Source organism: Doryrhamphus excisus, chromosome 15 (genome assembly GCF_030265055.1).
Source record: "Doryrhamphus excisus isolate RoL2022-K1 chromosome 15, RoL_Dexc_1.0, whole genome shotgun sequence".
NCBI lineage: Eukaryota > Metazoa > Chordata > Actinopteri > Syngnathiformes > Syngnathidae > Doryrhamphus > Doryrhamphus excisus.
The window spans coordinates 2,780,857-2,807,995 of NC_080480.1; the positions used below are offsets into that span (position 1 = coordinate 2,780,857).

At 38.4% G+C, this 27,139-nt stretch overlaps 1 protein-coding gene across 2 annotated transcripts in view; it reads right to left on the minus strand.

Annotated features, from left to right (window-relative positions):
- Positions 1-27,139, minus strand: part of LOC131102802 (protein kinase C beta type) — a 96,352-nt gene that overhangs the window by 23,681 nt on the left and 45,532 nt on the right. For both annotated transcript variants that reach the window (XM_058048359.1, XM_058048358.1), the window contains exons 8-15: positions 24,914-25,010; positions 18,048-18,188; positions 11,289-11,462; positions 9,243-9,334; positions 7,183-7,245; positions 6,925-7,063; positions 6,759-6,839; positions 5,738-5,845 (exon numbers count right to left, since the gene is read on the minus strand). In XM_058048359.1, the coding sequence (XP_057904342.1) occupies positions 5,738-5,845; positions 6,759-6,839; positions 6,925-7,063; positions 7,183-7,245; positions 9,243-9,334; positions 11,289-11,462; positions 18,048-18,188; positions 24,914-25,010 (895 nt within the window). The remainder of the gene's footprint in view (positions 1-5,737; positions 5,846-6,758; positions 6,840-6,924; positions 7,064-7,182; positions 7,246-9,242; positions 9,335-11,288; positions 11,463-18,047; positions 18,189-24,913; positions 25,011-27,139) is intronic.

A 27,139-nucleotide genomic window follows, 5' to 3' on the forward strand; every position in this document is an offset into this window, starting at 1 on the left:
TTTATAACGAGAATGAGACAAAAGCATACCGGGCTTACAGACTATGTGTCTGTAAGTAATGTGCAAATATAATGACATGATATGATACATGCGGTATTTTAGACAGCAGTCTTGATTAATTAGGACACTAATTAGGACGGATGTCTTAGTGTAGTATTACTCGATTTATAGGAGTCTGATTCACTCATTCACCTTGATTCATTTGTGAATTAAAATTTTTTTGGGATGTTTGTTGCATTTAAATAAAAATAAAAATAAAAATAAAAATAAAAATAAAAATAAAAATAAAAATAAAAATAAAAATAAAAATAAATAAAAAATAAAAATAAAAATAAAAATAAAAATAAAAATAAAAATAAAAATAAAAATAAAAATAAAATAAAAATAAAAAAAAATAAAAAAAAAAATAAAAAAATAAAAAAAAATAATTTTTTTTTTTAGAAATTTCCCCTGCAATTGGCTGGCGCCCAGTACAGGGTGTGACCCGCCTCTCCCCCCAAAGCCAGCTGGGATAAGCTCCACCATAATATTGCATATTCCTATTTTGTGTGGAAGTGGTAACTTTTTGGCTTCTTATTTTTTGGAGTTTGCATGTTCCATGCACGTTCCAAAAACATGCTAGGTTAATTAGCAACTCCAAATTGTCCATAGGTATGAATGTGAGTGTGAATGGTTGTTTGTCTATATGTGCCCTGTGATTGGCTGGCTCAAAGACAGCTGGGATAGGCTCCAGCACACCTCCCACGACCCTTGTTAGGATAAGCGGTAGAAAACGACTGAAATATTGCAGTAAAACGACAAAGTACATTACAAAAAAAGCCGCACTACTGTAGTGTTTTTCCATTAAAAAAAAAAAAACATCAAGTCATCATTTTATTTTGTTACCGTCAGTATCATTTATGACGGGAATAATTCAGTTTAAAACCCTTGATAAAAGCCGTCTATGAAGACTAACCGCAGTCTGCAATTTGAGGCACGCGTCTTGTGCAATTACGCCGTCAAATGGAGTCGACGGCTCGGCGTTGATGGTGAGATAAGCTTTAGAAAATAACATTTTTTTTTTTTTTGCTGGCGTCAGGGCATCAGATCAGAACAAAAAATGATCACTTTCTATTTTCGGTGTAGATAATCCTATCATTTGGCCGATTATATCAACATATTTTGATCTACACGCGCGTTTGTTTCTCACATTTGTGCTGCTCCAATTCATGGAAAGTGGACTTGGGTCTTGTGTTTGTGTGTGTGTGTGTGTGTGTGTGTGTGTGGAGGAACAAATGCCTTCAATTAGTCGTTGCTGTAAAGTCATGTGAAGTTGAAGACCTTGTGTACCTTACAATGTGTCTCTGTAGAATATAGCAGTAGTGTGTGTTAGAATACATTTATGTGTAGCCCATTGCTAGCTATGAAATATAGATGCTGGCTAGGATAGAATCAGGGGAGTGGAAACATCTCTGATCACTCCCTTTACACACACACACACACTGTACTGTACACACACACACACACAGGTTCCATATTTTACCAGGAATTCCATTCAAGAATGAATGTTTTCACCTACAAGCCACCGAGAGGGGAAAACTACAGACACAATCACTAACAATGATACAATCTTTGAAATGATGTCTCACACGGAGCAGAAACCCTCAAAACACCTCAAAAGCGGCGAATTGGTACAAACAAAGTAAAAACATGACAGGCTTTTTTTTTTTGCAAGCAAAAGACCATCGCCATCGCATTCGCACGTTGTCGTCACGTCTGTGGAATACAATTCCACACCCGAGCATTCCCCCCCCGCAAATGGAAATATCATGTCGGGGCTTCGAGTAGTCTCCACGTGCTTTGAGTTAACCCAGGAGGTGCTGGAGGGGGCGCTGTGGGAGCTGTGGGGGGTGGACGGAGGCGGGCTTTCATGCTTCAATGAAGATCCGCTACAACCCAGTAATCATCACTAATACATAACACGGCCTGCATACAGTGTGTGTGTGTGTGTGTGTGTGTGTGTGTCTTCACATCCTAAAGAGGCAACATCTTTGTCATCAATTTGCCAGTGAATGCACGGCGAATGTCTACAACGGCCGTGTGTGGCGGTTCGAGCTATGTGCCGCATGGTCAACTGCCCAGGGCAGCAGTGGTTGTCATCTGGTTCGGCTGCAGGAAATCACACACACAGTATTTATATGACTTAGTTTGTAGTGTTGATATGAGTCAGTTACTTGAATTGAATATATTTTTTCCGCTTTGAGTCTATGCTTTTCTTTTGATCGCGTCAGCAAAGTTACCCAAAACAAAACCAAAGAAAGCTATGAAGAAGGTGAGAAACACAAATTCAAGAAACTCATGGCAAAACAAGAAGGTGGTGTTGATATGAGTTAATTACTTAAATTGAATATTTTTCACTTTGCTGCCGCGATCAAAAGAAAAGCAGAGACTCAAAGTAACCCAAAACAAAACTATAGAAAGCTACAAAGAAGGTGAGAAACACAATCAAATTCAAGAAACTCATGGCAAAACCGGAAGGTGGTGTTGATATGAGTCAGTTACTTGAATTGAATATTTTTTTTCACTTTGAGTCCGTGCTTTTATTTTGATCATGGCAGCAAAGTAACCCAAAACGAAACCAAAGAAAGCTACAAAGAAGGTGAGAAACACAATCAAATTCAAGAAACTCATGGCAAAACCGGAAGGTGGCGATGATATGAATCAGTTACTTGAATTGAATAGTTGTTTGCACCTCGAGTCTCTGCTTTTCTTTTGATCATGGCAGCAAAGTAACCCAAAACGGAACCAAAGAAAACTACCAGTGCCAGCATTTTGACAAAGAAGGGCAGAAACACAAATTGAATAAACTCATGGCAAAACAGGAAGGTGGTGTTGACATGAATCAGTTACTTGAATTGAATATTTGTTTGCACCTCGAGTCTCTGCTTTTATTTTGATCACGACAGCAAAGTAACCCAAAACGGAACCAAAGAAAGGCACACACAATGAAATTCAAGAAACTGATGGCAAAACAGGAAGGTGGTGTAGAAATGAGTCAGTTACTTAAATTGAATATTTTTCACTTTGAGTCTCTGTTTTCATTTTGATCACGACAGCAAGGTAACCCAAAACGGAACCAAAGAAAGGCACACACAATCAAATTCAAGAAACTTATGGCAAAACAGGAAGGCTGCGTAGAAATGAGTCAGTTACTTAAATTGAATATTTTTCACTTCAAGTCTCTGGTTTTATTTTGATCGCGACAGCAAAGTAACCCAAAACGGAACCAAAGAAAGGCACACACAATCAAATTCAAGAAACTCATGGCAAAACAGGAAGGTGGTGTAGATATGAGTCAGTTACTTAAATTGAATATTTTTCACCTCGAGTCTCTGCTTTTCTTTTGATCACAACAGCAAAGTAACCCAAAACGGAACCCAAGAAAGGCACACACAATCAAATTCAAGAAACTCATGGCAAAACAGGAAGGTGGTGTCCGTGTTGATTGCCATATTGTGTCTTTTTCATGTTTTCAATGGAGGTGAAAGTAACCTATCATGTTTATTTATCCCTATTTCTATGCATTTAGAATAGTTTTTATACATATCAAACTATCACGGTTAGAACTTGGGACCGACCTTCAAAAAGTGTCAACAACGTTGATGGACGTATTGATGGAGAAGACCCGCTTCCACACACAATGGAGAAGCAACCCAGCCCAGTTAGGCGGCTTCATTTGAGACTTTTCCAGTCCATTCAGAAGCGTTCCCACAACCAACTGAGCACACGGCTCAGGCTATTTCATTAGTGCAGCGTGTGTGTGTGTGTGTGTGTGTGTGTGTGAGATAGAGGATGTAGAATGAAAGCGGCAAAACAATGAGCAGAGAGAGAGAGAGAGAGAGAGAGAAGGACGGCGAAGGAGAGCGCTTATGACAGCGAGATGGAAGCCGGGCAGATAGCGAGAGCGAACAATGTTGTTTCACTCGGCATAAATGTTCCCTCACAATGGTTTTAATTATGCAGATAATTTTGATGTCCCTCTCGCTCACTCCATCCTCTCCATACGCTCACCTCCTCCCTTCTTTGCTTCCTCCGAACTAATGGCAGTCCTGCATGTGTGTTACTTGTAGTACTGTAGTACTCTAGAGTACACAAAAAACACTCCTTCCTATGTGACATTGCAAAGCAATATTCTTCAATGGTGGACGGCCATGTTTTTTTTCAAACAATTGTACTCGAATTTGACACACATGTACTCGTCAGTCCGCTAATGGTACGTTCCAAATGTAGTGGTGACTCAGCTAAACACTGTAAAAAAGTGACGGTGCGTCTTAAGTACAACTCACTAAGCTGTGTGAGAACTTTTAATAACAGCGCCATCATGTGGTGTGTTTGCCAGATAAACAATAGCACAGGCGACGCAGCAGGAGGGAGGGTGTGTTTTGCCAAATGTTCATCCTTTTGTGTCGCCGATACAAACATACAGCATGCGCATGGGAAGTTTCCACTTCATTCCACAGCAGAAAACTGCAATTTAAAAAAGTTGGAAAAAAAAGTTGAAAAAAAATAAAAACACATTTTTTTTCCAAACATCAACACCTCAAAAAATCATCTTTTTCTGCATTTCTGGGTCCTTTCAAGACCCCCGATGAGGGTGTGGGGGGTTTCCACTTCATTCCACAGCAGAAAACTGCAATTTAAAAAAGTTGAAAAAAAAGTTGAAAAAAAAACAAAAACAATTTTTTTTCAAAAAAATTAACACCTAAAAAAAAATCATCTTTTTCTGCATTTCTGGGTCCTTTCGGGACCCCCGATGAGGGTGTGGGAAGTTTCCACTTCATTCCACAGCAGAAAACTCCAATTTAAAAAAGTTGGAAAAAAAGTTGAAAAAAAACAAAAACGAAGGCTAACCTGTTACCATTTTTTTCCAAAAATCAACACCTCTAAAAATGTGTCTTTTTCTGCATTTCTGGGTCCTTCCAGGACCCCTGATGAGGGTGTGGGAGGTTTCCACTTCATTCCACAGCAAAAAACTGTAATTTAAAAAAAGTTGAAAAAAAACAAAAACAAAAAAAAATTTTTTTTCAAAAAATCAACACCTCAAAAAAAAATTTCTTTTTCTGTATTTATGGGTCCGTCCGGGACCCCCGATGAGGGTGTGGGAGGTTTCCACTTCATTCCACAGCAGAAAACTGCAATTTAAAAAAGTTAAAAAAAAAGTTGGAAAAAAAACCCCGGAAAAAAACCCTTACCATTTTTTCCCAAAAATCAACACCTCAAAAAAATCTTCTTTTTCTGCATTTCTGGGTCCTTGGCCCGGGGACCGTTTATTGGCCTTTGGCACTCATAGCATTCTAAAAACACTGTTAAACAGCAGTAAAATTGAAAGAAAAGACAGTATACATCCACCTTCTGTGCCATTTATCCTCACTAGGGTCACATGGGTATGCTGGAGCTGACCCACATGACTTTGGTCGAGAGGCGGGGTCCACCCTGAACTGGTCGCCAGCCAATCAACAAACAACCAATCACACTCACATTTAGAGTGACCAGTTAACCTAACAAGCACTAACAGGACTACCCGAAGAAAAGCCACGCACAGAGAACCAACTCCACACAGACTTGCCCAACAGAGATTCGAACCCAAGTCTTTCCGATCGCATAACTGTGACAGTAAAGTCATGGTATGAATACAAATAAAACTAATTAGTCGTGTATGTATTAGCGCCCCCATTGGGGTGTTTTGGTGCAAACTCACCCCTTTGCAGATAGCCACAGCCTCTTTAGACATGGACTTAGGATACGAGACATGGTGCTCCATGATGGACTGAAATAACTCATCTTCATCCTCACCGTCAAATGGAGGCTGGGGGGACAAATCGGATGCGGAGTAAATAATAGATATCAATAATAATTATGCAATTTCATATTTAAAATGTCCATTGGGTGTCAAACAACTTTAAACCACAAATGACTGAATGATGTTTTTTGTTCTTTTTTTTTTTTTTGGTCTTTGAATGCATCGTTCCATGATGGATAGAAATAACTCATCCTGGTCCTCACCGTCAAATGGAGGCTGGCGGACAAATCGGATGCAGACTAAATAATAAATAAAAAGATAATAATAAATAATATAATAAATTAAAAAAATGAAAAAATAGATAATAATAAATAGAAATAATGCAATTTCATATTTAAAATGTCCATTGGGTGTCAAACAAACAACTTTTAACCACAAATGACTGATTGAATGATAGATGTTTTTTGTTTACAATGTTTTTGTTTACAATCCATAGTTTCCTGGTCTTTGAATGCATCGTTCCATGATGGATTGAAATAACTCATCCTGGTCCTCACCGTCAAAAGGAGGCTCGGGGACAAATCGCATGCGGACTAAATAATAAATAAAAAGATAAATAATAAAATAAAAATATATAAATAATAAAAAATAAATAATAATAAATACATAGATAATAACACAAGATAATAATAAATAATATAATAAATTAAAAAATAAAAAGATAATAATAAATAATATAATAAATAAAAAAAGAAAATAATAAATAATATATTACATAAAAAAAATAAAAATAGATAATAAAAATTATGCAATTTCATATTTAAAATGTCCATTGGGGGTCAAACAAACAACTTTTAACCACAAATGACTGAATGATAGATGTTTTTGTTTACAATGTTTTTGTTTACAATACATTACATAGTCTTATAAAACAGTTTCCTTGTCATTGAATGCATCATTTCTCATGCCAAACACTCACCTGCCCAGCCAGCATTTCATAGAGCAGTACTCCAAAGGCCCACCAGTCCACGGACTTCCCGTAAGGCTGGTAGGCGATAATCTGAAAAAACGAGTTCCAAGAAATAATACATGGAATGCCTTTATCCGTGACTTCCATGAAATATCCGAAACAGGAAGTACTCTACCTCTGGAGCGATGTAGTCAGGTGTTCCACAGAAGGTCTTGGTGGTGACTCCGTCGTTCATGTTTTCTTTACACATTCCAAAGTCGGCTATCTTAATGTGTCCCTCGCAGTCCAGCATCACGTTGTCCAGCTTAAGGTCTCTATGTTAAAAAAGTAAAAAAAAAAAAAAACTTTATTCGCACAGCTGAGCTTAACAAGGTACTTCATAGCATGTATGGATGGCTGTAAATATTATGGATTTCACGTCTGTGAATGTTACCTGTAAATGATGCCCTTTTGATGCAGGAAGAACAACCCGATGGCGATCTCGGCGGCGTAGAAGCTACACACAAACGCACGGACGAGAGGAAACGGCGTAATTAGAAAGATGCTGACGTCTGGGGAAAGGTCAACGCTGTCTCTTCAAGGCCCCGCTGATAAGATCAACAGTCTGGACACACTGACCACGTATGAGTGGGTAGTATCTCCCAGGCCGTGTTCTCGCTAGTCGGGGAGCCATTTTGAGCGCGTGCAAAGCGGTGACGAATACGCACAGCCTGTTTAGTGCTTAATCTGTGAACAGAATGATGACCGCAGGGCGATGGCTGTCGCACAAAACTAACATGACCTTATCCTTTGGATGAAAACACGCCAGGGTTTAAAAAGGGAGGGTGGCGCCGACGACGCTAACAGCCAAGGCCTTTCCTCGCCGCAAAGAATTCCCAACACGGCACATGAAGGGCAAACTCCGCCGAGGCTCTTCACTTCCCTGACAAGCCGGCTTGTTAAATATGGCCGCCTGTTGGCTGTAACGTGACATCACGGACCGAGCCAGTAACAATAAATTACAAGCTGCCGTTTTTGGAGCTTGTTAGCGTTAGCTACATATCGGCCTCTCTTGGTAAAAGACTCGTTTCACTTGGACTTGGCTTTCCGTATCGCAGCCTTTACACTCAGTATCAACCGGCCCCCACCAGCTAAGACCACTGGGTCACAGTAATTGGCTGACCGCTAACCGCTAACCGCTAACCGCTAACCGCTAACCGCACTGGGAACCTTTACCCCTTTGTGGCGCCAGTATTGTGTTCATGTTGTGTAAAAAAATGTGTTTACTTGTGCAAATGTATAATTTTAATTTATTTTAATCTATTTTTAATCTATTTTTAATCTATTTTAATCTTCTTTTTTTTAAATTGACTTCATTTTTTACTTCATTTTTTACTTCATTTTTTACTTCATTTTATTAATTTTATTAAATTTTTTATTTAATTTTAATGTAGTTTTAATGTACTCCGGTTTCCTCCCACATTCCAAAAACATGCTAGGTTAATTAGCGACTCCAAATTGTCCATATGTATGAATGAGAGTGTGAATGGTTGTTTGTCTATATGTGCCCTGTGATTGGCTGGCCACCAGTCCAGGGTGTACACCCCGCCTCTCGCCCGAAGAAGACAGCTGGGATAGGCTCCAGCACCCCCCGCGACCCTCATGAGGATAAGCGGTAGAAAATGAATGAATGAATGAACCTTCTAAATGTGTTTTTTTAACATTATTAGAGCTCTCTAGACATGAGGTAGCACCCCTATAGTCACTTATACACTCCTATAATTCATTATTTATGACATTACACAACTCTTTTGCTGGAGACATAGGGGTTCAATTCCACCCTCGGCCATCTCTGTGTGGAGTTTGCATGTTCTCCCCGTGCATGCGTGGGTTTTTGTCCGGGTACTCCGGTTTCCTCCCACATTCCAAAAACATGCTAGGTTAATGTTAACCAAATGTGTTTTTGCAACGTTATTAGAGCTCTCTAGACATGAGGTAGCACCCCTATAGTCACTTATACACTCCTATCTCTATGTGGAGTTTGCATGTTCTCCCCGTGCATGCGTGGGTTTTTGTCCAGGTACTCCGGTTTCCTCCCACATTCCAAAAACATGCTAGGTTAATTAGCGACTCCAAATTGTCCATAGGTATGAATGTGAGTGTGAATGGTTGTTTGTCTATATGTGCCCTGTGATTGGCTGGCCACCAGTCCAGGGTGTACCCCGCCTCTCACCCGAAGAAGACAGCTGGGATAGGCTCCAGCACCCCCCGCGACCCTCATGAGGATCAGCGCTAGAAAATGAATGAATGAATGAATGAGCCTTCTAAATGTGTTTTTTTTAACATTATTAGAGCTCTCTGGACATGAGATAGCACCCCTATAGTAAAAATAAATAGTTTTCCAATGTTTTGTGTTTATATTTTTAATGTTTAATGACAGATTGATTGACAAAAGTAATTCCCGACGCTAACCAACCCGGCTCCGACTGTATTTGCATGAACGTGTCTACTCACACTGCATGAGGCTCCTTGAACTTGCCGACCTGCTGGATCTGATACATGAGATCTCCGCCGTTGATGTACTCCATGACGAAATACAAGCGGTCCTGTGGTGACAAACAAAGCAGGGAAGATGCACACAGGAAGGTTAAAAAAAAAAAAAAACAGAAAAAAAAGGTCAATTGTGAACAAAGGGTGAAAATGTGAAAATGGCAGCTATGAGGGGAAAAAAAAAAAAAAAAAAAGATGGACGGATAAACCATGGAGAAAGACTCACTCCACATCAATTTAGGACTCCATACTCCTCCATTATGAACAGAAATTGCCAATAAAGGTTCCGTATGTGTGTGGGGATTTAGTGTGTGTGTGTGTGTGTGTGTTAGTTGTCCAGGCTGCACAATAAATCTCAGAAGCAGTCGTTTGTGTCCTTTTTGTGTGTGTGTGTGTGTAGTGCTAGGATGAATAAAATGTACGACTACACATTACAGTCGACAATAAATATGAATGTGTTAGAAGTGCATAAGTACCATATGTAGGGGAGCAGTGTGCTGGGCGGAGAATTAGTACTGCAGAGGATTAACGCACTCACACACTTCCGTATATGTGTGTGTGTGTGTGTGTGTGTGTCAACTTGATTTGCCTTGAACAACAACCGCAAGTGCACTCACAAGCATATTATTCTCTCTAATCAATAGAAATATGAAAATCTGCGCACATATATTAAACACACGGACTTTTTAGATACAGATACAGGGCACATATAGACAAACAACCATTCACACTCACATTCATACCGATGGACAATTTGGAGTCGCTAATTAACCTAGCATGTTTTTGGAATGTGGGAGGAAACCGGAGTACCCGGAGAAAACCATGCAAACGCCACACAGAGGGTGGAATCGAACTCGGGTCTCCTAGTTGTGAGGCCTAACCACTCGCCCACCGTGCTGCCCGCAATACTTTTATATCCAGTATATTTATTCTAGACCCCGTTCACTGTGCAATATATTAATTTATAAGTGCAATATTCTTAATGCTCATATTTCATATTTAATTCATATATCTATTTTCATATTTCATATCATCTTGTAAACTGTATTGTATATTACTTTTAGGTTGTTTGTATTATTTATTTCTTACATAGGGATGCTATTTCATGTCTAGAGGGCTCTAATGTTAAAAAGTCTATTTAGAAGGTCATAAACGTTAGTGTGCAGACCTCACAGCTAGGAGACCAGGGTTCAATTCCACCCTCGGCCATCTCTGTGTGGAGTTTGCGTGTTCTCCCCGTGCATGCGTGGGTTTTCTCCAGGTACTCCGGTTTCCTCCCACATTCCAAAAACATGCTAGGTTAATTAGCAACTTTGACCAAATTGTCCATAGGTATGAATGTGAGTGTGAATGGTTGTTTGTCTATATGTGCCCTGTGATTGGCTGGCCACCAGTCCAGGGTGTACCCCGCCTCTCGCCCCGAAGAAGACAGCTGGGATAGGCTCCAGCACCCCCGCGACCCTCGTGAGGTTAAGTGGTCAAAAATGAATGAATGAATGAATGAATGAGTTCTCCTATTTTGTGTGGAAGTGGTAACTTTTTGGCTTCTTATTTTGTCTTTCCCCACCCTCGGTCATCTCTGTGTGGAGTTTACACGTTCTCCCTGTGCATGCGTGGGTTTTCTCCGGGTATTCCGGTTTCTTCCCACATTCCAAAAACATGCTAGGTTAATTAGCGACTTTGACCAAATTGTCCATAGGTATGAATGTGAGTGTGAATGGTTGTTTGTCTATATGTGCCCTGTGATTGGCTGACCACCAGTCCAGGGTGTACCCCGCCTCTCGCCCCGAAGAAGACAGCTGGGATAGGCTCCAGCACCCTCGCGACCCTCGTGAGGTTAAGTGGTCGAAAATGAATGAATGAATGAATGAGTTCTCCTATTTTGTGTGGAAGTGGTAACTTCTTATTTTGTCTTTCCCCAGGAAAGGAGGCACCCATGACACCAACAAGAAGAATACAGAAAAATAATGTAACATTTCCACCTAATAATAAATAATAAACTATACTTACCATAGTCTGGAAGGTGGAGTGCAGCTGTGTTAGGAAAGGAGGCTTCCCAGATAGCGCCAACACCCTTTTCTCCACCATGGTGCATTCCACGTCGTCATCCTGGATCACTACATCCTTCTTCAGGATCTTGATGGCGTAGAGGTCATCTGTTCCTTTACGTTCTGCCAGCATCACCTAAAAACAGAAGAGGGTACGGCGATGGGGTGAAACAGGAAGTTCTTCTATCAACCTCTATTAACAAATACCATGATGGATGGATGTTATCTCTGATTAGAGTACACGCTAAACGTGCTAAGAAAAGAAGCTGAAAGAACTCCAATTCTACTTCTACCGATCTTAATAAGAAAAGAAAGAAAGACAATGAGTAGCAAGTAGAAGAGTTAAAACTACATTATCAGCATTTCCAGTGTCTTCCACTAAAACTTCTTCCTCTTATCAAGCAAACCAATACAAGCATGAACGTGTTTTATCTTAAAACAGGCAATAAAAACAAGCATATTTAAGACACTGCTGAGTTTCCATTAACATGGATATCATGGTTGGTGTGTGTGTGTGTGTGTGTGTGTTTTTCCCCAAAAGGCTAATTGAGTTTTGAGACCTCAGTAGGGACTATTTAATTAAATTGTTTTAATTTATATATATATATATATATATATATATATATATATATATATATATTTAAATATAAACCTTTGAATATATTTGTTTAGTATTAAAAGAAAAATGTGCATATTTGCTTAAGTAAAGCAGTAAACCTCAGTTTTTATGACTAAAATATTCCAAAAGGTTGTACAGAAAGCAAAAGCAAAAAGAAAAAGGTGGCTGTGGTAGGCTCCAGCATACCCCCACGACCCTAATGAGGATATGCGGCATAGAAAATGAATGAATCTCTACTACTATATTGAGTAATGCAAGTGTAAAAGTGACTATAGGGGTGTTATTTCAAGTCTACAAGGCTCTAATAATGTTACCAATCGTATTAAGGAGATTGCAAATGGGTTTTTTATGCTCCGAGTGTGGAAATATTGGATTTATAGATAAGGAATTCTACTCACCTACCCACTCACTTGCTAAATGTACTGCAAAAAAAGCCAGTAAGGATAATTCATAATGCCGCCTACAGAGAACAAACAAATACGATGTGCTATACTATATTGACACTTACTATGGTACACATTATGTCATTGTATGGTCACATCACCTCGTCAAAAATTTAAAAAAAAAATTTAAAAAAAATATTTTTTTTAAATTAAGAAAAATTAATAAAATTAAGTAAAATAAAATTAAAATTTAATGAAATTTAAATAAAATTAAAATAAAATTAAAATTATATTAGGAAAGCAGGAAGTGAACAAATGTAACAATTACTGATTGTAAAAGTACCAGATGGAGGGGTAGGATTTAATAAGCTTTGCTTCTTCCTACTCCTTTTGGACATGTGGAACTGGGAACTGATTATGGGATGGCACTCAATTGTAATCTGATGCATGTTCAAATGAAATTAAACCATTACCATTACTTCACAGATTTTCACTGCTGGATCTGATTTTCAACAAAAACCGAATCCTATGAAAAATAAATAGGGGGGTACAAAAAAAAACGATGTTTGACTGTACTTAAGTTTCTTAACTTACTTACTGACCGACTTTACACCCACTCCCACTTCATAATACCTATGAGATCAGAAAATTAGCAAATGTGCTGTTTATGCCTTATAAATATTCAGGTATGATAATATAGAGGGGTTATTAGGTTTGGGATCCAACTGGGAGTGCTGCACAGATGGACACACTTGGAGTGTGTGTGAGTTTCATAGTGTGTGTGTGTGTGTGTGTGTGTGTGGAGGGCAGCCACAGTTCAAGAATATGCAGCATATGATCTTTAGCATTAAAAGTTTAGTTGACTTCGGATGTACGCAGGTGACAAAAGCAAAGTCTGTTGCTGTTGTCAGCGGGACCGTCTTCACCAAAAACGCCATCTGGCCCCGAAGCTCTTTTGATGCCGCCACAAGGACGAGGACGAAATCACGGCAGAAAAAAAAAATGATAAAATAATGTTTCATCAAGTATTACAACGTTGAGGGCGACAATCTGACTTATGCACTTCACCCTAAGACAGGGGTCTCAAACTCAATTTACTTGGGGGGGCCACATCAGGTTTTCCCCCCCAAAAAACAAAAAAAACCACGCATTTATTAAAAACAGAAAAACTGTTCTCAAATATCTTACTTTTTATTTTTTCTACACAAAATAAGATGAAAAATAAATAAACAAATCAAGAATAAAGAAAACATATACAACATATTGCGCAACTGCAGGGTCTTGAGACACATGCTAACTCGCAAACTAGAGCGCTAGTGACCGAAACGGTAGCCTTCGAGTTATTTCCTTTCAACTTAAATAGCCAAAAACTTACCACTTCCACACGGATAGGGAGGATAACTATTAACAGTTATTTAACCTTTAACATGAACATTAATCAAACGTAATATTTTTTTCTGGGTACATGATACCATACAGCATCCATATGAAACCCAGAAACTTACCACTTCCACACGGATAGGGAGGATAACTATTAACAGTTATTTAACCTTTAACATGAACATTAATCAACGTAATAATTTTTTTTCTGGGTACATGATACCATACAGCATCCATATCAAACCCAAAAACTTACCACTTCCACACGGATAGGGAGGATAACTATTAACAGTTATTTAACCTTTAACATGAACATTAATCAAACGTAATAATTTTCTTTCTGGGTACATACTGAGTACATTCTGAGTACATACTAACAAACGTTTCATATCAAGGCGGGGGCCTCAAACTAGTGTCCTGCGGGCAACATTTGGCCCGCGGGCCACGTGTTTGAGACCCCTGGTATAGATAATTGACAACAGAATGCACTCTGTATACACAAAATACTGCTTGAGCGTATGTTAGGATAGATTTGATGACGCGTGATTACTCATTTGGCCCGCGGGCCGCATGTTTGAGACCCCTGCCCTAAGCCGTGGATTGTGCCTGGGAGGGGGGGCTTCGCATTTCATGTCCCGACTGCCGCTTAGCTTCTTAAACCAAGGTCACCCGTGGTTAGCGTATCAATCACAAACCCAACAATGAACGAAGGCGTGTCACGAGCGACAAGCAGCCGTTTTATTCCAGAAAGTTCTTCTGGGTCATTTGACACAAAAGGCGGTCCCCGGGCACGCAAACTGTCATGCGTCGTAAATGATGCCACGGTCGGTGTTCCCTATGCTGACCTTGCAACGGCTGAATCCACCCAGGGAAAAGCACAATCTACTGCGCCACGCGGCGGTGCATGATAGCGCAATATGTTATAACACACATTGCCGTGTTGCATTAGTCCGAACTGTCAGGTCTGATCAAAGCTGCGGAAGCGGTGTGTGCCCGAGTCACACAGGGACCGCCTGATCGCCTGATAGCGGTCTCGTCTTCAAATTATTTCATTACAGCCTTGTCCCATTAATTCATTACACTCCTTCCACTGATTAATACTGAGCTGTATTTCTAAGTGCACTCTTAAAAACATTACTAAGCTAACTTCCTCTTCACGTGCACGGATACACTCGTGCACAGTCTCACAGACCTCACAGCTAGGAGACCAGGGTTCAATTCCACCCTCGGCCATCTCTGTGTGGAGTTTGCATGTTCTCCCTCGTGCATGCGTGGGTTTTCTCCGGGTACTCCGGTTTCCTCCCACATTCCAAAAACATGCTAGGTTAATTAGCGACTCCAAATTGTCCATAGGTATGAATGTGAGTGTGAATGGTTGTTTGTCTATATGTGCCCTGTGATTGGCTGGTCACTAGTCCAGGTATGATGCAGAGAGGTTCTAATTATTATTATTATTGTATGATGCAGAGAGGTTCTAATTATTATTATTGTATGATGCAGAGAGGTTCTAATTATTGTTATTGCATGATGCAGAGAGGTTCTAATTATTATTATAGGATGTAGAGAGGTATTGTATGATGCAGAGAGGTTCTAATTATCATTATTGTATGATGCAGAGAGGTTCTAATTATTATTATTATTGTATGATGCAGAGAGGTTCTAATTATTATTATTATTATTGTATGATGCAGAGAGGTTCTAATTATTATTATTATTATTATTGTATGATGCAGAAAGGTTCTAACTATTATTATTATTACATGATGCAGAGAGGTTCTAATTATTATTATTGCATGATGCAGAAAGGTTCTAATTATTATTGTTATTGTATGATGCAGAGAGGTTCTAATTATTATTGTTATTGTATGATGCAGAGAGGTTCTAATTATTATTATTGTATGATGCAGAGAGGTTCTAATTATTATTATTATTGCATGATGCAGAGAGGTTCTAATTATTATTATTATTGCATGATGCAGAGAGGTTCTAATTATTATTATTATTGCATGATGCAGAGAGGTTCTAATTATTATTATTGCATGATGCAGAGAGGTTCTAATTATTATTATTATTATTATTGTATGATGCAGAGAGGTTCTAATTATTATTATTATTGCATGATGCAGAGAAGTTCTAATTATTATTATTGTATGAAGCAGGGAGGTTCTAATTATTATTATTATTGTATGATGCAGAGAGGTTCTAATTATTATTATTATTGTATGATGCAGAGAGGTTCTAATTATTATTATATGATGCAGAGAGGTTCTAATTATTATTATTATTGTATGATGCAGAGAGGTTCTACACCAACGCCAACTAATAAGCATATTGTTCATCATTTTTGAACATTAATATTTGTATGGGCAGATTCCCGTACCGGTATCATGGAGCAGATGGACCTAAGGCTGCACATTTGATACAAGTTGTGTTTGATTCCCGAATCCGTGTAAGTGTTTGATGCATTCCAGCGATGCTAGACCCTCCACTCGGCTTCCAGCGCCGACACGCCACTTTGGTGCCTGTTGCCATGGAAACAGGCATCCAGCACACCCAAGGTCTAAAACACAGTCAATGGCCGTCCCTCTCCCCCCTGTCATTTAGCCCACGTTTGTTTTCGTTCCCCTCCTCGCTCGTTCCGTGTCTCGGTTTTGCTTTCTTGCCTTGATTGTCATTCCCTCACCCGCCATCTTGCCAATGCGTCCCCTCTGTTTGCTCATTCATGTCAACTTCATTCAGTCTGATGTTTTGTTTTTTTTTCCCCCTCCCACACCCTCCTTTCAATTCATTCACGTCAACCGCTCGCCATTTGTCTTTCCCCTTTCACGGCCCTGCACTTGTCACATCATCCTCTTCGTCTTTTTTCCCTTCATTCATCTTTGTCTACCTGCGCGTCATCTCTTTTGATTCTTTGGATCTCTATCTCAGCCCTTCTGTTCACCTCCTCTTTGCTCTTCGCTTTTAAAAAAAACACCTTGTGTGGCGTGCTTTGATGGTAGACGTCTAACATATGGACAAAATCACAACTTGGTTTCTTAGTGGTCTTCATTCTTTACCCCACCGAGGCGGTTTGGACAAAGATATACGTACTTCCAGAGGGGTCCTGACCTCAAAGCCATCATTTACCTGCTAGATAGAGCCACACCAAGACACAAGAAGAGTCTAGCTTAGACTTTTGTTTTTGATTACTAGCATGTTGGACTGGTCATTTAGCTAATTCAGCCTCCCAGGTATGGGCTTTATGCTATTATGTTGCTTCAAGGGTTCTAAAATGGTGTCAACATGGGACCCATATTTTGTAATATTCATTAAAGGGGACCTATTATGCTCATTTTTGGACCCTTTGTAAAGAGCGTGGTGTCCTGTAGAGCAGCTACCCACAATAACCTGCACATAAAACTTTTAGATTTTCCAGAATCTGCACCTATTCCAGGTGAATTTTCCTTTCCTTCCTGCTAAAACGATCTGTTTTCATTTATTCCACCAACAGCGACTTATTGTATATTCCGGAAAATATATATCACTATATTGACGGTTACTATGGTACCCATTATGTCATTGTATGGTCATATCACCTCGTACTTTGGTACATGACAAAAAAAAGTAAAAAAAAATAATAAAAAAATTAAATAAAATGAAAATAAATTAAAATTGTATTGGCACGGCGGTCGAGTGGGTATGATGTCATGATGTGCTATATATATCGCTATATTGACTGATACTATGGTACCCATTATGTCATTGTATGATCATATCCCCTCATACTTCGGTATGTGTAAATAAAAATAAAAATAAAAATAAAAATAAAAATAAAAATAAAAATAAAAATAAAAATAAAAATAAAAATAAAAATAAAAATAAAAATAAAAATAAAAATAAAAATAAAAATAAAAATAAAAATAAAAATAAAAATAAAAATAAAAATAAAAATAAAAATAAAAATAAAAATAAAAATAAAAATAAATTAAAATACATAATTACAATAAAAAATATATTTGGGCTATATTAGGAAAGCAGGAAGTGAACAAATGTTACTGATTGTAAAAGTACCAGATGGAGGGGTAGGATTTAATAAGCTTTGCTTCTTCCTACTCCTTTTGGACATGTGGAACTGTGAACTGATTATGGGATGCATTCAATTGTAATCTGTTGCATGTTCAAATGAAATTCAACCATTACCATTTGTGTAGAAAATACCCTCTGGGTCTCAATTTGTATTTATTAGCGGGACTAACTTAAGCCAAATGCAACTTGAAGGATTGTGCGTCTGTCCAATGTTCAAGCAGATGAATAAACATATTGTTATGTTAAGACAAATATCAAATATGAACAGTCTGACCTTCCCGAAGCTGCCCTTTCCCAGCACCATCAGGAAGTTGAAGTCCGACAGCTTCATGCGGTCTTGGTTGCCATTGGAGTCGAAGCGGGCGGCGTTGGCCGATTTGCCTTCAGTGTTCTTGCTGGGCCCGATCTTAGCCCGCTGGATCAGGATGAGAGAGACAAATGTGTGAATGTGATTAGCCGGAACGTCCCAACATTTAAATACCCTTGCTTTTTTTTTTTTTATTAAGAGGATAAACATAACTCATTAAAAGATTATTTGGATGGGGCAGTCACTAATGAGAGCTATTTGACAATATTTGCTGGAGGAGAAAATACTTTTCTTTCTGAGTAAAGATGTAATTAATGGAGGACAACTCTTAAAACTCCACTTGCAAAAAAAAGTTGAAATATGAAACATATGTACTGTACAGTATTAGTAAAAATATGCATATTTTACTCATTTGTTTGCCTAAATTGAGCATTTTCAAGCATAAAAAGAGATACATGAATACAAAGCATTCAGAAGATGCATTCAAAGACCTTGTAAGGATATGTAGTAGTATACTACACTGGTCGTCAGGTGTCAGTAAGGTTACTGTATTTTTATTGATGCCACGCTAAAACTCACTTCCTGTCCACATGCCAGTCAGCTCCCAGAGAGAACACATTCATAGCAACGCACACAACATCTTTTGCTTATTATGTTGGGTAAAAGTGACTATAGGGGTGTTATTTCAAATCTGGAGGGCTCTAATAATGTTAAAACCTATACTTAAAGTTGTAAACAAGTTTCCTATGCTCTAAAAACAAAAATATTGTATTTATGAACAACAGGCCTTTATTGAATGCTATGCTAAAACTCACTTCCTGTCCACCTGCCAGTCAGCTCCCCTAGAGAACACATTCATAGCAACACACATAATATATTTTGCTTATTATGTCTTCTATGTTGAGTAAAAGTGACTATAGGGGTGTTATTTCAAATCTGGAGGGCTCTAATAATGTTAAAACCTATACTTATGAAGTTGTAAACAAGTTTTATATGCTATAAAAACAAAAATATTGTATTTATGAACAACAGGCTTTTATTGATTGCTATGCTAAAACTCACTTCCTGTCCACCTGCCAGTCAGCTCCCCTAGAGAACACATTCATAGCAACACACATAATATATTTTGCTTATTATGTCTCCTATGTTGAGTAAAAGTGACTATAGGGGTGTTATTTCAAATCTGGAGGGCTCTAATAATGTTAAAATCTATACTTATAAAGTTGTAAAGAAGTTTTCTATGCTATAAAAACAAAAATATTGTATTTATGAACAACAGGAACAACACAAATGCCACGCTAAAACTCACTTCCTGTCCACATGCCAGTCAGCTCCCCTAGAGAACACATTCATAGCAACACACACAACATCTGTTGCCTCTTATGTCTTCTATGTTGGGTAAAAGTGACTATAGGGGTGTTATTTCAAATCTGGAGGGCTCTAATAATGTTAAAACCTATACTTATAAAGTTGTAAACAGGTTTTATATGCTATAAAAACTAAAATATTGTATTTATGAACAACAGGAACAACATGAATGCCACGCTAAAACTCACTTCCTGTCCACCTGCCAGCCCGCTCCCACACACACAATGTATTTTTTGTTTATGTCTTCCATGTTGGGTAAAAGTGACTATAGGGGTGTTATTTCAAATCTGGAGGGCTCTAATAATGTTAAAACCTATACTTATAAAGTTGTAAACAAGTTTCCTATGCTCTAAAAACTAAAATATTGTATTTATGAACAACAGGAACACCACCAATGCCTCGCTAAAACTCACTTCCTGTCCACATGCCAGTCAGCTCCCCTAGAGAACACATTCATAGCAACACACACACAATATATTTTGCTTATTATGTCTTCAATGTTGGGTAAAAGTGACTATAGGGGTGTTATTTCAAATCTAGAGGGCTCTAATAATGTTAATTCTATTCTCTAACAACAAAAATATTGTATTTATGAGTAAGGAATCCTACTTGGCGTTAATTCACTTATCAGGGTCAGGTCTGGAATTGATTAACCACAATAAACGAGGGATTACTGTAAATGACAAGTTAATATTATTAATATTTGCTCCCACTCTCTTACACTTCCACGCTCCATCCCCTGACAATTCTTCATTTTTATACATTCAGTGTGCATGTTTGACTGCCCACTTCATTACCGCTTTCCTTTTTCGAGCTTTCTCTACCAGCCTTGACCTTGTCACGCTGTCTCATAATGGCTTCAGATATTATTTTGCTTTTTTTTTTTTTTTATAAAACCACGCTTCAATTTTAACAAGGTCTGGGGACTTGAAGAAAAAAAAAAAAAAAACGCCTGCACACACAGAAATAAAAATGCAGGACGAGCACACCTCACCTCTATCTTATCCCAAACTGCTGATACACACTCATTTCCTCACTTCTTCTCACCTGGGCTCTTCACTCTCTTATTTGCTACTCTGTCTGTGACAGCATATGTGTGTGTGTGTGTGTGTGTGTGTGTGTGTGTGTTTCACACTCTTCCCAACTCATCAATGGATAAAAGGCTCTATCAGTCTCCATCTGTTCTGACACACACACACACACACACACACATACACAGGCAGCAGGAGAGAATGTTGAATGGATGACTCCCAAAGCTTTTAGAGATGACTTCCTCTCTCTGTTGTGTCACTTAGTCTACAATGGCGGTGTCAACTATTACTGTTGTCTTTATTACCCGACATCAGAGTTTCCAATGCTTTTTCGCCTCAAGACTCAAATCAGAAATGCTTTTTTTATTTCTGACATACACGTAACAAATGTAAAGGTAGTAGAATGTGATTTTTTTTTTTGTGTATTTCACATGGACAAATGTACATGCTGGAGCCTATCCCAGCTGTCTTCTTCGGGCGAGAGGCGGGGTACACAGTGGACTGGTGGCCAGCCAATCACAGGGCACATATAGACAAACAAGCATTCACACTCACATTTATACCTATGGACAATTTGGAGTCGCTAATTAACCTAGCATGTTTTTGGAATGTGGGAGGAAACCGGAGTACCCGGAGAAAACCCACGCATGCACGGGGAGAACATGCAAACTCCACACAGAGATGACCGAGGGTGGGGAAAGACAAAATAAGAAGCCAAAAAGTTACCACTTCCACACAAAATAGGAGGAGAACTCAATTCATTTTCTACCGCTTTTCCTCACAAGGGTCGCGGGGGTGCTGGAGCCTATCCCAGCTGTCTTCTTCGGGCAAGAGGCGTGGTACACCCTGGACTGGTGGCCAGCCAATCACAGGGCACATATAGACAAACAACCATTCACACTCACATTCATACCTATGGACAATTTGGAGTCGCTAATTAACCTAGCATGTTTTTGGAATGTGGGAGGAAACCGGAGTACCCGGAGAAAACCCACGCATGCACGAGGAGAACATGCAAACTCCACACAGAGATAGCCGAATGTGGAATTGAACTCATGTCTCCTTGCTGTGAGGCCTGCACGCTAACTTTTATGACCTTCCAATTAGACTTTTTAACATTAGAGCCCTCTAGACACGAAATAGCATCCCTATAGTCACCTTTACACGCCTATGAGCAAATATAGTAACCCACCCTGTCTGGTCCACCCTTCAGAGGGACTGTGTGTGTGTGTGTGTGTGTTTGAGATATCCCCCATTCTGGGAATGCCTCTCCTAGAACGTCTGAGGACCATGACCTTCAGGAGACTGAGTGAAAGAGAAGCAGATAAAGAGACAGAGGCTCGCAGGAGGGCAGCAGCGATAAGCAAAAAGAGTGGGAAGGAAAACATAATGAGGAGAGAGAAGAGCAGCACGGACATATTCAGGGGCGATATAGAAGGGGGGGGGGGGGGCAGGAAGCTAGGATATCACACAAGTACAAAAAAAATATATATGATGATTTGCTGTACTTTTGCAGAACAAACACATGCATGGAACATATTATGTATGGACTGTGATCATAACGGACTGTAAACCGATTATGATGGATTATGGTCATATCACCTTGTACTTTGGTATGTGACAAAAATAAAAATAAAAATAAAAATAAAAATAAAAATAAAAATAAAAATAAAAATAAAAATAAAAATAAAAATAAAAATAAAAATAAAAATAAAAATAAAAATAAATTAAATAATTATAAATTAATAAATTAAAATTATATTGGGAAAGCAGGAAGTGAACAAATGTAATAGTTACTGATTGTAAAACTACCAGATGCAGGGGTAGGATTTGATTTAATTTTGCTTCTTCCTACTCCTTTTTGGAGTAAAAATATTTATAGTAAAAATATTTAAAAAAAAAATTAAAAACATAAAAAAAACAAAACTTAAACTATGGAATGGATTGAGTAAGGACCTCAACAATGCAGTTGATGTTTGCTAAATACAAGGATGAAGAGTCTTGAACCAGTCATGATGTGCTATATATATCACTATATTGACATTTACTATAGTACCCATTATGTTATTGTATGGTCATATCACCTCGTACTTTGGTACGTGACAAAAAATAAAAATTAATAAAAATTAAGTAAAAATAACATTTAAAAAAATAAAATTTAATAAAATTTAATAACATTTAATAACATTTAATAACATTTAATAAAATTTAATAAAATTAAAATAAATTACAATTACATTAGGAAAGCAGGAAGTGAACAAATATAACAGTTCCTGATTGTAAAAGTACCAGATGGAGGGGTAGGATTTAATAAGCTTTGCTTCTTCCTACTCCTTTTGGACATGTGGAACTGGGAACTGATTATGGGATGGCACTCAATTGTAATCTGATGCATGTTCAAATGAAATTAAACCATTACCATAAAAAGTCAACCGTAGAGGAGAAAGACTATCCGATCCATAATTAAAGAGGCTGATTGGAGTAGTCTTTAGGGGTTTCCACATACAGCACTGTGGCCCCCCCACTTGGGTGGCCCTCCCTACTTAGACTAAGAATATCCCCTGGTAAATAACATCCAAATGCATCATTTATGATGATTTTAGAGTGGACCACTGTGTGGCATGCAAAGAGCGGGTTCAGTAATGAAGCAGTCAGATAAAGTTATTAGACGAGCTGGCATGCTGGATAATTCTGTAATAACAAGTCAGAGAAAGTGTGTGTGTGTGTGTGTGTGTGTGTGTGTGTGTGTGTGTGTGCAGAAGCACGAGTGAAGAAGACGGGCCAGTGTGGAGCTTAAACCGTTTCACTGGAGATGTTAGAAGTGCCGTAACGTGTTTGGCTAACACAAGATGGCAAGTGAAATTCTAATACACAAGACATTTTGTGTAGCCTTAGGCGCTACACGCACACTACATTACTCAACTTCAAACAACAACAACAACAACAAACACGAGGTACGCTTGGCTATTTCATGGGAACCGCATCAAAAACCATGTGACTACGGATGCATTGAAGTATTATATTCTCTGTCAATTCATCTCTAGTTTGTTGTTTGGGATCATTGAGTAATCTACCCTAGACAAGGGGTGCCCAATGTGTGGTGCTGGAGCCTATCCCAGCTGTCTTCAAGGCGGGGTACACCCTGGACTGGTGGCCAGCCAATCACAGGGCACATATAGACAAACAACCATTCACACTCACATTCATACCTATGGACAATTTGGAGTCGCTAATTAACCTAGCATGCATGTTTTTTGAATAATTTTACTTTATTTTAGTTTTATTGTGTGCGAGATTCATTGTTGTACTTTGTATAGAAAATGTTGGAATAGAATATTCCTGTTTTGTCCCCCCTCCTTTTATCCCATATAATAATAATAATAATAATAATAATGCCGGCTGCACGGTGGTTGAGTGGTTAGCGCGCAGAAATGATGATATGTAGTATTCTACACTGACCAGCAGGTGTGGGTAATGTTACTATATTTGGTCATAGGAGTGTAAAGTTGACTATAGGGATGTTATTTCATGTCTAGAGGGCTCTAATGTTAAAAAGTCTATTTAGAAGGTCATAAACGTTAGCGTGCAGGCCTCACAGCTAGGAGACACAAGTTCAATTCCACATTCGGCTACCTCTGTGTGGAGTTTGCATGTTCTCCCCGTGCATGCGTGGGTTTTCTCCGGGTACTCCGGTTTCCTCCCACATTCCAAAAACATGCTAGGTTAATTAGCGACTCCAAATTGTTCATAGGTATGAATGTGAGTGTGAATGGTTGTTTGTCTATATGTGCCCTGTGATTGGCTGGCGACCAGTCCAGGGTGGACCCCGCCTCTCGCCCCAAGAAGACAGCTGGGATAGGCTCCAGCACCTCCCCCCCTGACCCTTGTGAGGATAAGCGGTAGAAAATGAATGAATGTTCGAGAATATATTCTTCTTTGAAAAAAAACAACAAAAATTAGCTTCCTGTTTACCATGAAAAGGCAGAATTATATTTAAAATACTTTCCCGAAAATTTGTACTGTTTTACGGTAGCTTCAGATTGCGTTCCCCGTGCATACGCCGTATGAAATGAAACTAGTTTATGCGCTCATCTTTTCATTTGTGCAAAACAATAACCGTTGGATGGATGTCAAAAATGCGAGATGGACACACTTCACAGGGATCATGTGACATTTAGCAGTCGGCGTCAGGCAAAGGCAAAGAGGAAGACGAAACAATGGCCGTTTCTGCCAAATGTGTTAATAAGAGGGCCGTGTGATTCCACTCACACACACACACACACACACACACACACACACCCCTGCAGTGTGCCAAGCGGGATGGCAAGTGTATGCCTGCCAACTGCTAACAGCTCTTTGAGAGAGAGTCTCACACACACACACACACCTACACACACACACACACACACACACAGCTCGGGTAAACAAGCCCACCTCAAATTTCTGCCGTAGCTCCTCGTTGCCCTCCTCCCCCTCCGGCGGAACGGGAACATTGAAGTACTCGCCTTCTTCCTGGGAGAGCATCTTAAACCTGAGGACGGAGCATATTCCCACTTAAATCAATTCCCAATTAGTCGATACAATTTAGACATTAAGCGCCGCCATTAAGGCCCGCCGGGCCTGACGACAGTTAGCGCGCCAATTTAAAAGTCTGAAAGAATGATCGGCTCATTATTTAGCAATTCGCTCTCCTTCATGGCGATCCGGACAAAGCCTGACAGACGAGCGGCGGCGATGCTTCGCAATCGATAGGAGACAATTTCACATTTGGCCCATTACCGACTTTCCACGTCGCTTCGAAAAAGACGCAATGATATCGTGGAGGACTTTAAAGCTGTGACCTTAGAATTTTAATGTAGGCTTTGAATTATTTACACACTGTTTTACTTTTCTCCCCCCCCCTTTCATCTTCTGGTAGAATGTGGCGCTTTAAATTCAGTATGGGGGGGGGGGGAAGCAAAACAATGAGCTGAAAGATGATAAAAAGATAGCAAAACTAAAATGATTGACATTTTCAGCCATAAACAGGTCATAGTCACTGGAAAATAGGACTGGAAGAAACGTGAAAACGTGAAATGATTAAGATTAAGAATAAGAATGATTAAGATTAAAAATAAGATTAAGATTAAAAATGAGAATGAGAATGAAAATAAGAATAAGATTAAGAATGAGAATGAGAATGAGAATGAGAATGAGAATGAGAATGAGAATGAGAATGAGAATGAAAATAAGAATGAGAATGAAAATAAGAATAAGAATAAGAATAAGAATAAGAATAAGAATAAGAATAAGAATAAGAATAAGAATAAGAATAAGAATAAGAATAAGAATAAGAATAAGAATAAGAATAAGAATAGAATAGAATAGAATAGAATAGAATAGAATAGAATAGAATAGAATAGAATAGAATAGAATAGAATTAAATAAATAAATAAATAAATAAATAAATAAATAAATAAATAAATAAATAAATAAATAAATATAAAAATAAAAATAAAAATAAAAATAAAAATAAAAATAAAAATAAAAATAAAAATAAAAAATGCTGGTGGAAATTTTTTTTCCATTTTCTACAAGGTGAGGTGGTTGTTTCCCAACCCGGCGGTTGCTGGGAAATTTATTCATTTCCACCTTCAATCTATATTTTTACTTTCCGACATTTCTGCTAAAAGTACTTTCTGAAAAAAAAATCATAATTAAAAAAAATATATACAGTTACTATGGTACCCATTATGTGATTATATGGTCATATCACCTCGTATTTCGGTATGTGACAAAAAATAAAAAAAAACAAATTGAATAAAATTAAGTAAAAAAAAAAAAATAATAATAAAATAAATTAAAATTATATTAGGAAAGCAGGAAGTGACCAAATGTAACAGTTACTAAAAGAAACTAAAAATTTGTTTTTAACTACATTAAAAATTAAATAAAAATTAATAAAATAAAATAAAAATAAGCTTTGCTTCTTCCTACTCCTTTTGGACATGTGGAACTGTGAACTGATTATGGGATGGCACTCAATTGTAATATGATGCATGTTCAAATGAAATTAAACCATTATCATAATGAGATGTATATTCCCGACTATAAGTCAACCACTTCATAGTTTTGGCTGCAGAAGTTTTCCATGTGCGTTATTGTGTGTAGCTGCTCTATAGGAGACCACAACTCAATACAAAGGCTTGAAAATCCTTTCATTTGTCAATATTTGGCCCTTGGACATTCCTACTTTAAGTGATACTAAGGTCTCTTGATAATAATAATAATATTCTACACATAAATAAGAATACTTATAATAATAATAATAAGCTCCTTAACCTGTACTTTCCATTAAGGACAATAACAATAACAGACACGATGCTCATGTCATTGGAAGCTGCCTCCAGCATCTCTCCACCGCCATTTTCCCTCCAATGCTGGCATCTCATTAAAAGCCCTGACAGGAACGTGTCAGCGGAAAGACAGGATGAAAGTCGGATAGAAAGATGCTAAAATAAGTGAGCGTGAAACCGGGAGGAAAACAAGCCGTAGAGGGAAGACGCTCCGACACCACAAGAAGGAGAACCTGAAACCCCAAAGTATTTCTCCACTAATGAACAAGGTCACCTTCACACTCCGACGACCCTCCTCTACTTCCTCTACCTCCTCCCCCTCCGA